At 43.9% G+C, this 13,631-nt stretch overlaps 7 protein-coding genes across 7 annotated transcripts; 4 read left to right on the top strand and 3 right to left on the bottom strand.

Moving 5' to 3' along the window:
- Positions 1 to 281: 281 nt before the first annotated feature.
- On the top strand, positions 282 to 1,048 carry O0I10_009395 (uncharacterized protein; the record flags this gene model as incomplete). The annotated part of the gene is made up of 2 exons (XM_058489387.1): positions 282 to 363; positions 435 to 1,048. 2 exons carry the CDS (start codon positions 282 to 284, stop codon positions 1,046 to 1,048), a joined length of 696 nt encoding a protein of 231 aa, XP_058339912.1.
- Positions 1,049 to 1,161: 113 nt separating this feature from the next.
- On the bottom strand, positions 1,162 to 3,450 carry O0I10_009394 (tubulin beta-2 chain; the record flags this gene model as incomplete). Its single annotated transcript, XM_058489386.1, has 6 exons — positions 1,162 to 1,255; positions 1,310 to 1,799; positions 1,863 to 2,449; positions 2,525 to 2,664; positions 3,308 to 3,324; positions 3,423 to 3,450. The coding sequence occupies 6 exons, from the start codon at positions 3,448 to 3,450 to the stop codon at positions 1,162 to 1,164; spliced, it is 1,356 nt and encodes a 451-aa protein (XP_058339911.1).
- Positions 3,451 to 4,448: 998 nt separating this feature from the next.
- O0I10_009393 (uncharacterized protein) lies at positions 4,449 to 5,720 on the bottom strand (the record flags this gene model as incomplete). The annotated part of the gene is made up of 1 exon (XM_058489385.1): positions 4,449 to 5,720. One exon carries the CDS (start codon positions 5,718 to 5,720, stop codon positions 4,449 to 4,451), a length of 1,272 nt encoding a protein of 423 aa, XP_058339910.1.
- A 985-nt stretch (positions 5,721 to 6,705) lies between these two features.
- O0I10_009392 (uncharacterized protein) lies at positions 6,706 to 7,250 on the top strand (the record flags this gene model as incomplete). Its single annotated transcript, XM_058489384.1, has 3 exons — positions 6,706 to 6,871; positions 6,936 to 7,023; positions 7,082 to 7,250. The coding sequence occupies 3 exons, from the start codon at positions 6,706 to 6,708 to the stop codon at positions 7,248 to 7,250; spliced, it is 423 nt and encodes a 140-aa protein (XP_058339909.1).
- Positions 7,251 to 7,608: 358 nt separating this feature from the next.
- On the top strand, positions 7,609 to 8,031 carry O0I10_009391 (uncharacterized protein; the record flags this gene model as incomplete). Its single annotated transcript, XM_058489383.1, has 3 exons — positions 7,609 to 7,680; positions 7,743 to 7,865; positions 7,930 to 8,031. 3 exons carry the CDS (start codon positions 7,609 to 7,611, stop codon positions 8,029 to 8,031), a joined length of 297 nt encoding a protein of 98 aa, XP_058339908.1.
- A 254-nt stretch (positions 8,032 to 8,285) lies between these two features.
- Positions 8,286 to 10,073, bottom strand: O0I10_009390 (uncharacterized protein; the record flags this gene model as incomplete). Its single annotated transcript, XM_058489382.1, has 4 exons — positions 8,286 to 8,669; positions 8,732 to 9,025; positions 9,081 to 9,868; positions 9,929 to 10,073. 4 exons carry the CDS (start codon positions 10,071 to 10,073, stop codon positions 8,286 to 8,288), a joined length of 1,611 nt encoding a protein of 536 aa, XP_058339907.1.
- Positions 10,074 to 12,868: 2,795 nt separating this feature from the next.
- O0I10_009389 (uncharacterized protein) lies at positions 12,869 to 13,126 on the top strand (the record flags this gene model as incomplete). The annotated part of the gene is made up of 1 exon (XM_058489381.1): positions 12,869 to 13,126. The coding sequence occupies one exon, from the start codon at positions 12,869 to 12,871 to the stop codon at positions 13,124 to 13,126; it is 258 nt and encodes an 85-aa protein (XP_058339906.1).
- Positions 13,127 to 13,631: the final 505 nt, after the last annotated feature.

Below are 13,631 nucleotides of genomic sequence, written 5' to 3'. Positions count from 1 at the left end.
ATTTGTTTGCTTACCTTTTCGAGTACAACTTGACCAATTGCATCTGCGACAAAGGAATCGGATGGATAATGATCTGACTGAGACATGGCGTGGTTGTGCGTACTTACGTACGAAGGAACGGTTTTGTTTGTTACCTTTTACGGTTGACGTTCGCTTGCGCGTCTGATGCAACCTACTCCGCTTATCCTTGTCTATAAAAATTGGCTGATCGACAGAAAATAAACACATCTCATTATTCTTTTCTCCTCCTCGCCACCCCCTACTCTTTTGTACTTTTGACCATGCAACAACACATTGATCGTGACAAGCTCTATACTGATGGTGCTTATCGTTTCCAATACGTGACCAACTTTATGGACTTTGGTATGTATCAAGCGCACGCGTCTCATGCTGCTGTTATCAAGTTTACTCATTTACATGTTGTATGTATGTAGGTCCTGATGATATCAAGGTCATTGAAACGGTTGGTCCTCGTCTTAAGCCTTTGATTCCTGCTGTGGTGGATGCTGTCTATGACAAGCTCTATGGCTATGATATCACATGGAAGCACTTTTTGCCACGCAACGAAGGTTACCAAGGCAAGGTTGTCGATGACTTGGACAGCTTGAACCCCAATTCGGACCAAATCAAGTTCCGCAAGGACTTTTTGAAGCGTTATTTGGAGAAGCTCTTTGATGGCCCTTATGATGAACGCATGTTGCGCTATTTGGATCATGTTGCAAAGATCCATACCGACACTCCCGAAAAAAAGAGCCGTATCAACGTTGAATACATTCACATGAACGCACTTATGGGCTATGTCGAAACCACGCTCGTGGGTGGTGTGCTTTCTCTCAACTTGCCTCGTGAAGAAGAAGCCAAGGCCCTTTCTGCATTCAACAAGCTCTTATGGATCCAAAACGATTACTTTGCAAAGTACTATTGCAATCCCAAGGATACTGTGCAAAACACCTCCACGTCATCCCTGTGCAACAGCGTCAACTGGACCACAGCTGCTGCCGCTGTCATTGGTGGTTTGGCCGTGTGGCTTTACCGATCACAACATTAAACAACAACATACATACATTGTAGTATAGATTATTTGAGACCCAAACACCTTTTGTGTATTATGATTATTCTTTTTTGCTTTCAACCCCTTCCATTGTAAATGAAAAACTATTACTAATCGTCCAATGGTTGCTCATCCTCTTCGAGATACTCCTCTTCATCATCCAACATTTCTTCATCGGCAGTGGCTTCTTGGTATTGTTGATATCTAAAAGAGTGGATGAATATTTATGTTGCGTGTTTCATAAAGTGAGACACTTACTCCGACACCAAATCGTTCATGTTGGATTCAGCTTCGGTGAATTCCATTTCATCCATGCCTTCACCCGTGTACCAATGCATGAAAGCCTTGCGTCTAAACATGGCCGTGAATTGCTCATTGACACGCTTGAACAATTCTTGAATAGAGGTGCTGTTGCCGATAAAAGTGCCCGACATTTTCAAACCGACAGGTGGAATGTCACACAAAGATGTCTTGACGCTGTTAGGAATCCATTCCACAAAGTAAGACGAGTTCTTTTGCTGCACAGCCAACATTTGGTTCTCAACCTCCTTGGTGGAAAGACGACCACGGAACATGGTAGCCACAGTAAGGTAACGGCCATGACGAGGATCAGAAGCAGCCATCATGTTACGAGCATCAAACATTTGTGCTGTAAGTTCAGGGACGCTCAAATTACGGTATTGTTGTGAACCAAAGGCCGTCAAAGGTGCAAAGCCAACCATGAAAAAGTGAAGACGAGGGAATGGCACTGAATAAAAGTGAATGAGTGGATATGAATGTAGATAAAAGAATAAAAGATGCATTCACTTACCCATATTGACAAAGAGTTTACGAAGATCAGAGTTCAATTGACCAGGGAAACGCAACGAGGTAGAGACACCGGACATGACAGCTGATACGAGTTGATTGAGATCACCATAGCCAGGGTTGGTAAGCTTGAGAGTACGGAAGCAAATGTCGTAAAGAGCTTCGTTATCAATGCAAAAGGTGGCATCACAATTTTCCACGAGTTGATGTACGGTCAATACGGCATTGTAAGGCTCCACGACGGTATCAGAGACCTTTGGAGATGGCACCACTGAATAGGTACACAACATACGATCTGGGTATTCTTCGCGGATCTTGGAAAGCAAGAGTGAGCCCATACCCGAGCCAGTGCCACCACCAAGGGAGTGAGCCAACTGGAAGCCTTGCAAGCAATCAGTGTGTTCAGCCTCCTTGCGAATCACATCCAATACAGATTCCACCAATTCAGCACCCTCGGTGTAGTAACCCTTGGCCCATGAGTTACCAGCACCCGATTGAGCATGGATAAAGTTGTCTGGTCGAAAGAGCTTGCCATAGGTGCTGCCTCGAATAGCATCCATTGTAGCAGGTTCCAAATCAACAAGCACAGCTCTATTTGGTTTGTTCTTTTGTATGAGTACATCCATATCACCAATGCTTAACATGGTCATCATCATCATCATTTACCTTGGTACATATTTGCCAGTGGAGCCTTCGTTATAGTAGACATTGATACGTTCCAATTGAAGATCATTGTCACCAGCATAAGCACCTGTGCCATCGATACCATGTTCTTGACTGATGGTTTCCCAGAACTTTTGACCAATCTACTCGTTGTATGTGTGTTAGAGCCAAAGTAGTATCATCATCATCATCATCATGCTGCTTCTTCTCCTCCCCCAAAAGATACAACTCCCCCCGCCCGTCCTCCGTGTTCCCTTGCACCCCCACTTGCCATAGGTGCTGCCTCGAATAGCATCCATTGTAGCAGGTTCCAAATCAACAAGCACAGCCCTATCTGGTTTGCGCTTCTTTGTATGAGTACATCCATATCACCAATGCTTAACATGGTCATCATCATCATCATTTACCTTGGTACATATTTGCCAGTGGAGCCTTCACATTATAGTAGACATTGATACGTTCCAATTGAAGATCATTGTCACCAGCATAAGCACCTGTGCCATCGATACCATGTTCTTGACTGATGGTTTCCCAGAACTTTTGACCAATCTACTCGTTGTATGTGTGTTAGAGCCAAAGTAGTATCATCATCATCATCATCATGCTGCTTCTTCTCCTCCCCCAAAAGATACAACTCCCCCGCCCGTCCCTCCGTGTTCCCTTGCACCCCCACCGCCCCCTTGGCTGTAACCCCCCTGAAGGGACACTCTTGTCTTCTTCACACGAGGAACCCATTCAACCCAATCTCGAGGAAGCGCATTGTCGAAAGAGGAATCCATTGCATACCTGATTGCCACATTGACCTATAAGAAGTAACGAGAGCCATGAGACAATGAGTACAATGCCATGGTTGACAGCCACCTGAGTTCGAACGCGTTATGGGTGGGACATGATAGGTTACCTGCTTGAACGTGAATGATTTCTCTCATGATGCGAATAAGAAGAAGATAAGAATTGAATGAAAAGAAGTAGTGTTGAGAAGAAGAAAAAGAATGAAATGTGGATGGGAAACAAGAAAAGTAGGGGAAAAAGGAAAAAAAGAGGTGGGTTGGTGGAGCGTGATGGAAGGGGATGGGTGTGGTGCTGGTAGACATACGCCAAAATCGGAGGCTTAATCCTGTGGTTGGGTACATGATCCAACATCCCACTCTCTCCTCTTGCATGTGCTTCTTCTTATTTGACATGTATCGTTGTAGTACAGCATCTCTTTTTTACTTTTACCATATCCCAATAGTGACCTATCACAACCACCCATTTCATTCCTTGACATAGATCAAACATGGATGATAAACGTTTGGGATTTGCTATTTGCATAAGGGGATGAAGAATCTGCATAACCTGAGGGTTACCTTCCTTTTTTCGTTCTTGTACGGCTGCAGGGTTGAAATTCAGACAGATGGCATTTCATGTTGAACGTGCTGCTTCATGGTTTCACACTTGTGCCACTGTGTTTGCAAAGCGCGTTGTGTGTGTATCACTTTCTTTTGGAATCTTGGATGATGTCCGAGCCTGTAGCACTTTTTAAAGTATGGCTGAGGGATGACGTGGGAAGAAACATGATGAAACGTTGGTCGTCTTTTTCTTCTTTGGAATATCAACATTACATACACTTTGCTGCTGCTGCTGTAGTATCCGCATCTACAACACTGTAAGATACAAAAGTCTTCTTACTTCAGCCCCTAAAGCTCCTTGCATAAAAGTGATCCAATCATTCCTTTCTTATTCGATCGATAATCCCCCAAGATTTTATTGATGATGGTACTGTAGCTAAAAGAAAAAAGTGCATATAGATCGGTATAACAGGCATAAGAAGAAGGATGTTGGATATGGGCATAGGTGAGGTATTCAAAGTTCCCGACGACGAGAGGCATACTAGAAGGCTGAAACGAGAGTATGTTGAGCTCTTAATCATGCGTGTGTGGTAAATTTAGAGCATCTTGTTGTAGGGTTGTTGATCAAACACAGTAGCCAAAGCCTGGTTGGCCATCCGACGGCAATATTGCCATTGAGAGCTGAGCTGAGTGATCCAAGAAAGCACGAGGTGTAATCGGTGCTGCAATGACTCTGAGCACAGCAAACGATAACGTTGCTCGACACTGATTGGCAATGCAACTGCCACCCACCATACAAGAGAATCAGGTTTCGCAGGGGATGGTAATAGCCCTTGCTGCTGTTGCATATCCTCCAACCATTTACGTCCTAAAAGACCGGCAACATGGGTTGTCAACGTAGGATGGCTTTGTTGCTTTGATACCATCGTTGTCGTTGTGGTCGTCGTATCATGTGCGGCTAGTTGACGAATACGCATCTCAATATCGCATGCTGTGGTACGCACAATGTCACAATTATCCATAGCATTGACAGGCACTAACCCATACGTTGCCACCATAATAGCCATCCCATCCTCCATGACTTGCTCAATATCCGATACCTTGATGCGTTCACGACCCCTCACGTTGAGCAAGATGGCTTTTCCAGTGATAGGAGAATAGCGCTCTTCCACACCAATGACTTGAATCAATGTGCCATAGCGTGGTGGTGTTGAAGATCGTACGTGATGGATCACTGGTAAATAAAGTGAGCCGTTTGAATACAAGAGAGCTTTTTCGAGGAGGTGTAGATCCGATGATTTGAAAAGAGAAAAATGGGTACGTTGGCGTGGTAGTATAATCGACCCAGTCGTAAACAATGGCGAGCGATACTCATGTTGCTGGCGAACAACTTGTTGTTGAATTTTCGGATATGCAAAAAAGCGCACAATTTGTTCAAGTAGGCGGTTGATGCTAGCTTGACGGTTGAGGTAGCTGTAGTGTGGTAAAGGTGATTGGCATTCGGTGCATGATTTTCCTTGACATTTGAGCTTCAGCATGCAACCATAGCAACAGGTGTGCCCACATTGTGTTGTTACAGGTTCGCATAGCGTATCATGGCAATGAGGGCAACAAAGAAGATACTTGATATCACCGTTAATTGACACTGCTTCGATGATGCGCTGGAGAGTGCTGTCAACGTGATGTGCTACTTGATTCCTCGCAAACAAGTGAGTGGGTTGATGGCATTGTTTGGCAGGGCAGACGAATACAGTAGCATCGCTGGAAGGTGGTTGGGTACATGAGCTACAGATTGTATATCCACATGAAAGGGTCACTGGTTCATAAAGACGAGATTTGCATGCTGCACATTGTAACAGCGAATTCATGGTAAAAAGTGAGATGGGGAAAGGAAAAGATCGTTCATTTTTCGCCTGTTGCTTATATTATACGATCATCCAAAGTGTCAGATTCATATCGAGTGTCTCAGGCAGCAGTGTCGATTTGGGGAGGTTCCCGATTTGGAATTTGCATTGGAATCCTTCTACGATCCTCCATGAATTTGGCTGAGATCGGTGATTCGGATCTAATGTACGATTGATGAATGAATCATCACCAGCAGTATACACCCTTCCCTTCTCCCTATCCCATTTGTGATGATCCATGTGAGCGATATCCTATGTAATCCCAACAGCCGGGTATGAATTGCATAATTTGGATGATGTTTAGCCAAATCGGGATGTGCTGGCAATCGTCATCTCCACGTTTTATACACGTTAAAGCGATCGATTTGATTATTGGGATACCATCGCACAGAGCGACTAGCTGTATTGAGCTGAACATGCACCAAGAGCCAGCTGTGGTCCATTGTGATAAATCGGATTCATTGACCTCGAATCCCGATCTCTTCGCCATCTTCTGTCAACCCCACTTTTATTATACGTATGTTTACTCAACCACATTCCTTTTCCCAATCTGCCATCTATTCACTCGCCAATCGACATTCGCAGCAGCGTTCACCTTGATCTCTACTCCATGTACAACAAAGACCCTTGGAGATTACCTTTTTCTCACCGAGCAACGAATAAAACAACAATCGACTCCATGAATGTGTACAGCCTTCCACTCGTCATGCACTCTTTTTGTCTATCTTGCAACGTAATCAGCTTCAACGATACCTCACAACACTCGTAGTATGATTCTTTTCAAAAGACATATCAAGTGGCAGCACTAAAGTCTCATGACGACAAATGCAGTCTACGCGTTTATGCAGCTTGACGACTTGCATTGATAGTACCACCTTCATCAATGACACTTTTCTCCTTGGTGGTAAATGGATTCATCAACGATGATATTGACATTGCCTTTGACCTCATGTTCTTAAGGTCCTTGATCGCTTCATCAATCACAGCCTCCTCCTTTTCTTGCATGGACAACAATTCCCACGCCCATTCACATATAAACAAGGCTGTTGTCACCAGTATCATCATCACCAGTCTCTTTCGTCTACCGCATTCATCATCAAAAGCTTCATCGCTTGGTAAGTGACAAGGTGTACTTCTTTGATCGCCCATAGGGTGGAAGGGACTCATGCATGATCGTAGTGACCACCTATTCAGTGCATCATTGTTATTTGTGTTCGTTGTGTCTTTATGACATTTGGCCCTATTACCTGATGGATTCTTCTTTATGGTATGGTTATCATTTCTTGCCTTCTCTTAGTTTGTATGCTGATATGCATGTTGATTAGGTGGCATGAAAACCTCGGCCAAGAAACAAGGAATTTGAATGAGCTGGGATGGGCACAAATCCCCAGGATAACTGGTTTGGTCATGAAGCGAGAGAAATACAAAGGCAACTCCAAGCAAAGGGAAACACAAGAACTGCAGAAGGACACCACAACAACGCGCGATTCATGAGAGAATCCTGCAAAGCTTCGTTGACCATGCTGCGGGCATCCCAACTTTATCGTGGAAGGATCGTCAAGAAGTAAGGCATTTGCATCACTACCTTTGTCACGTGTATTCTCCAAATTCTAATGTCCATTCTTGTTACATTACTAATCGGTGCAGGGATAATGTCACCTTGAACCACTGCGACTGCATCAATTTCGTAAGGGTCAAAAGAATGGCACTGAATATCCTAGTGGGAGTATGATGGCTGATGTCCCTACTGTACGTGGTTGGTTTCCACAAGGAATCGTAAAGTCGCGTCCCTCGACATTGTTGCGAGAAGAACTCACCACGGCAATGCAAGCAGCACCATCACGTACAACAAATGGATCATCCATTTCGGCCAAATCCATCATTTGGAGCGAGTCATGCAGCTCATTTGCATAGCGTGCAACTCGTAAGTTAGCTTGATTTTTATATGTGATTGACTTTGCTAACCATACCTCCCGTTCATTACAGCTGTTTGGGCAGGCCTCAGAAGATCATATGCCTATGCCGCCTCATGACAAAGACCGTAATAGGCAAAATGTGCTTCGACAGATTATGCACCACCATAACCGTAAGTTTGCATCCCGTGGTTATGTAAGTATCATTTATGGTTGGCGTTTTTGCTGGTGGATGATGCTTACTTCAACCTTACCCATAGCCAAATCGGGATACGGCCTCAGCGGAAGAATTGAAGAACCAGGACAATATCCAGAAAGCCGCTGTCCCTGGACCCGTCAACCATCATGAAGTATTCTCCTGAAAGTGGACCATCACGTTTATATGCAGTAGAAAGCTCACGTGTGTGTGGCGCTCTAGACTCCTTCATATTCTCAACCATATCAACGTTGTTTGTATATTAGAAACGATGAGATTTGATTATAAAAAGGTGTCAAAAAAGAGATATTTACAAAGCGTGTAATGTGGAACAAGGTTATTATGAGTACATGGATTTGATAGGAAGCGGGATAAAGGGGGTTCGAGGAAGGATAATGGGGATTATTGAATACAATAAGCTTATGCCGATTCAGACTTGATACCAGCTGGGACGTACGATCCACCATATTGTTGCTCCACACGACGAAGGATCTCATTATCGGTTGCAGCGGTTCCGCCACCGAAAATTTCATCCATCTCTTCAAGAGCACGACCCTTGGTTTCGGGAACGAAGAACCAGACAAAAAAGAATGACAAGAAGCAGAAGCATGCAAAGAAGATATAGGTGCCGAAACCAATGTTGTCCAACATGGGTGGAGTGATTTGTGCAATAATGAAGTTGTTCATCCAGTTGCTGCTGGTAGTAACGGACATAGCCTTGGCACGCGAACGCAATGGGAAAATCTCAGCAGGAATGACCCAGCCAATAGGACCCCAAGAGTATGCAAAGTTTGCAATGAAGAACTATAAAGCAATGTTAATATCATCTTCTTCATCTCTTTTGAGCTCAAAGACAAAACACTTACATAAGTGAAAGCAACACAGACCCAGCCCTTGCCTTCGTTTCCTTCCCAGTTACCATCATAGATACCAGAGATAATGGCAATGATGACCATGGAAAGGGTCATAAATACAGATGCAACCATGAGGGTACGAGTACGGCCCATCATATCAAGGAACATGACAGTGGGGAAGGTGCAAACAAAGTTGATGATACCAACGATACCAGTAGCCAAGAGAGAAATTGTTTGACCAGAAAGACCAAGCGATTGGAAAATCTTGGGAGCATAATAGATCAAAGAGTTTGTACCAACAAATTGCTAATAATGCCAATGAGTATGCTGTGGATGGGATGTTTAACTCATTTTCGCTTACCTGGAAGAACATGATAATACAGCCGATAGCAAGACGTCTAAACATGCCGGGGCGGAAGAGATCACGATAACCCAAAAGGCCAATCATGAAGCTATTCTTGAAGCCTGGCTGGTCAGCGTATTGAGGATATTGATGACGCTCCAATTCCTTGTCGAATTCAACCGAGATTTTGATTTCACGCCATTCTTCTTGGACATCAGGATGATCAATAGCCTTGCGACGTAATTTTGAAAGTACACGAAGAGCTTCTTCTTCACGTCCCTTGGACATGAGCCAACGAGGAGAGAATGGGAAGAACAAGATACCGAAACCAAGAATAAGACCAAGGATGAGTTGCAAGCAAAGAGGAATACGCCATTGACCCTCATTGTCAATGTATTGAGTGCCAAAATCGATCCAGAAGGAAATCAAGATACCAAAGGTAACAGCCAATTGTTGCAAGGAGACAAGTGAACCACGCACTTCAGGTGGAGCAATTTCGGATTGATAGAGAGGGACAAGCATACTGAGTGAGCCAACAGCCATACCGCAAACGAAACGACCAGCCATAAGGTATTGTACAGTTTGAGCGCCACCTTGGAAGGCACTACCAAGCAAAAAGACAAGACAAGCAATAACGATAGCGTATTTACGACTGAATCTATCAGCGGGATATGCGGTAAGCCAAGAGCCAGCCCAAGCACCTAATTCGAGAATGGCAACGACAAAGCCTTGTTCGGTGGAACTCATAGGGAAACGAGCCATAAAGGTCTCCATGGTTTGGACACCTGAGATAACACCTTGATCATCTATTGGCATAGAGAGTGTGAGTGGATGATGTTGTTTTCATTGCCAAAGTAAAGACTTACAGCCAAAGGTGACACCACCGATAGAGGCGAAGAGAGCAGTGGCAAACACATATGGGTTGCTAATTAAGCCCTTAAGGGCATTGGTGGTTTGTACAGGTTGGCGAGCTGGTATAACGACGTCGTCGTGATATTCTTTTTCAGACATTAGGAATATTATAGAAAAGAAAAAGTAAAAGGATAACGTCAAGAGATGATGCCCAATTTATATATTTTGCCCTGAATTAGAACCATTTAGCGGGATGAGTGGATGGGAACATCAACGACTCGGAGCACCAGGTTGTAGAACCCCATTCCTCATCATCCCGAGTGATTGAAACCAATCACCGCCTCCAGCCTGATCCCGCTCTTCCCGTTTCAAAGTAATTCAAACGACTATTTTCTTAATCGTATTTTCTTTTGGAGCATAAAGAGAATAATTAAGCCTTGGAGACACTATCTATTGGTATATGCGGGGTATGGGTGTGTAGTACGTGGTTGATAAAATCTCCACATCTTTATTCAACAAGAAGCTCCACACTACGTAATGTACCCCAGCTTACAGCGGCGTTTTCTTCCCCACATCACCCCGCGCTCTCCCATCCAATTGATGTCTCCCCGCTTTTGTAGTACCTGGGACCGGAGTGCATGGGACTAGGCTGCACATTTTAACGTTCAAGGCTGTACATCCTCGGAATCACCGAATGCTAATAAGGCTTGACATTCAACATTGATACGTTTCGGTGATGGATAAAGATCATTGTTGCCATGGATACGCATGTTGCTATGATACGCATGTTGCATTTGACAAACAACAAGGGAAGAATAAACAACCGGATGATAATAGAAAGAACTCATAACTTGAGTTGCCATGATTGGTCTAGATGTAATCATATTGTCAGCAAACGGAAGGGCCAAACGAGTGGCTGACATAAAATGTTTCACAAGCGCTAAAGAATCAGGGTCAGCTAAAAAGGTGAATAACGTTGAATGGGCCCCCGACCGTTTGCATCATCTCGCCTTTTTTGTTCTATTTGCCTTCCTCAAAAAAATCTGCCGTTTGAAAGAATATAACACAATATGCAGCGGCCACTCAATCTGAACCATCACTATCCCCACTTCAGGTATGGCCCAACCAATCGTCCGCGGATGTACATACACTCCACTCGGTCGTATCATACGATCAGCGTGTGAACATGGAAAACATCATCCTTCTGTTGCCATGCTACCACTTATCACATACCCCGTCATTATCATTTGAGGAATAATCAAACGTGTGCTCCCGGACCACGATTGTTCCCATTGGGACACAATAGATTCTGCAAAAAGATCCCGTGTGCTGCAAACAACCAAACATGGCAAAATGCTCCATTCATCTAAGCATTATACAGGGTCGATTCGCCCTGATCCTACCAACATCCCGCATGTTTCACTTGCCATCAACCCAACAACGTCATTGACTTTTGTCCCAAACCATCCCATACAGCTACTTGATGGTATCATATTACAAACATCATGAAAAGTAGAATGAATAGCTTCTCTTCCCTTTTATCGTAACGGGCCGTTGCTACCGAGAAACATGTGGTACTTTGAAACAAAGGGTGTTTTTTTCGACGTGGAACAAATGACCCTGATTTTTCTTGGCGGTAGCAGTTGCACGTTGTGGTGACACCGGCTGAATTATTTTATTCATTGCGCTTTGCAGGATTGGGATCGGATCATGTGTGGCTGTAAAGATACACCATGCTTTTATCCTTTTGCTTTACCATGGATACAAGCTGCTGTATGCTTAATGACGAGAATGAATGGAGCATTTAGATTCGACGTTGATGTTGCCATATGTTTGGCTTGTCGCAGGCGGTTCTCAGGCCACAAATTTCAAAGGAGCGGCATACGGCAAAGTATGGTGCAACATCCCATTCTGATGAGGAAGCTGCTTGTATAAGAAATCCTATAGCCCATCATTGAATCAGCAATGCTAAACAATTAAGGAAAGAGAAGCAATGCCTTTGAGCATATGCACTTGCGGGTGTACCTTCTATTCTGGATTTTAGGTTCCATCCATTTAGAGGACGTTATTCATCATTGATTACATTCAATACCAAAACTAGGCAGCCAGCTTGCTCGCTTCGCTCATAAACTTTTCACTTCTCGTTGGATGGCTTAACACTATCTATGGTGTGGTGATCTTACAACAAGCGAACACGTTTACGCAACAACATCACAATCTCCTAGCATTCATCTTTGCAGGAACCTGCAACCCAATGTTTATCCATATTTACAAAAAGAGATTGCCTCTTGTAATAAGCTGCATAGCCTCTCCCACATCTGCACCCTCCCATTCTTGTAGGGCAGCGTTTGACAGGTCAACCTACTTAGATTTCCACCTCTTCCACTCCCACCTTCTTCCACTCACTCCCATTTTCAACTGTTGCTCCATTCAAGTACAACTACCACCTGCGAACGATTGTATTGCTTCAGGCCATCATGTCAATTCTACAGTTGCCTTGATCCGATTGCCTTTGACTGAATGGCAAGTCCATGGCGTGTACACGGCCTTCTTGTCACTCTACTACAACACACGTGCCTCTTGACGCAACACACTCTCTTGCACGCTCATCTGCCACGATCAAACGTAACAGCATTCATTCCAGCAGTTGCTATTCGCTCCATTGTCTCAAGCAGCGTTCTTTACTTGCAGCACCTTCCTTGCAGCCTTTTTTAAGTGAACAGCAGACAGCCATCATATAGAAGCAGCTTTATTCACATGTAGCAACTTACTTCAATACATACGAATACTATCGATGGATACCATATTTACCATCAATTACGACTACGCAATGTAAGCTTCTTCACCTGGTTGAGCTACGATAAAAGGTGACCAAGGAAGTGGTTGACCAACAGCTGGATGGGATGTTGGGCTTACAATGATTATGATTCGACGGATGGATGCAATCAAGCACAATGACAGGTGGTCCTGGAATGTCGTTACCAGGAAGGGTGGACCATGTTTACGTGGATGCGGCTGAGGATGATGATGGATCGGATAGCGTGGATAAGAGGGCTTCTACCTTGGACGAAAGACAGTGGATCACATTGGAGTATTGGAGACTAGGCATGTACGTACAGTATCTAGTTTGCAACATGGATGAAGATGCTTATGACGGCGGCAACCAAGGATACAATAATACGACAACCATGATGCCCGCTGATTCTATGTGATCAACTTGGTTGGTTTCTGGAATGAAAGGGAGGTTAGGAAAATGAAAGGGAAAAGCGAGATTGGATCATCCACATCATTGCACCGAGATACCGTGATCCTTTTGTCACATCACATTCGTTGAAGCTTTCTTGTTCATACGCTGATAGACGATTAGACAGTGGCAATTCTTAGCAGACCGTACACAGGTTTAAATAGACGCTTGTATCTTCAAATAAACCCATAGTAGTAATGATACCCAACAATCATGCTTGTTACAGATAGCTTAGTCCTATAGTCCATTGTAGGCTTAAATCATTATGTACGTTTAAAGCGAGCTCTGATACGATGTGGCACGAGTACATACATGTGCTCATCTATGACAACATTCAGCATGCGCTATTATCATCATCTTTTTCTATGTGTATTCTTCTTATATGAGAACAAACCTAGTAGGAGACAAACGATACCATCACCCCTATAATCTTTTCGTACAAGATAGGTATCATCCGGTGCACTGATCATTAT

This window comes from Lichtheimia ornata (assembly GCF_029851405.1).
Source record: "Lichtheimia ornata isolate CBS 291.66 chromosome Unknown scaffold00054, whole genome shotgun sequence".
Classification (NCBI taxonomy): Eukaryota; Fungi; Mucoromycota; class Mucoromycetes; order Mucorales; family Lichtheimiaceae; genus Lichtheimia; species Lichtheimia ornata.
Note: the sequence above shows the minus strand (reverse complement) of the source record. Positions and strands in the feature narration are given on the sequence as shown.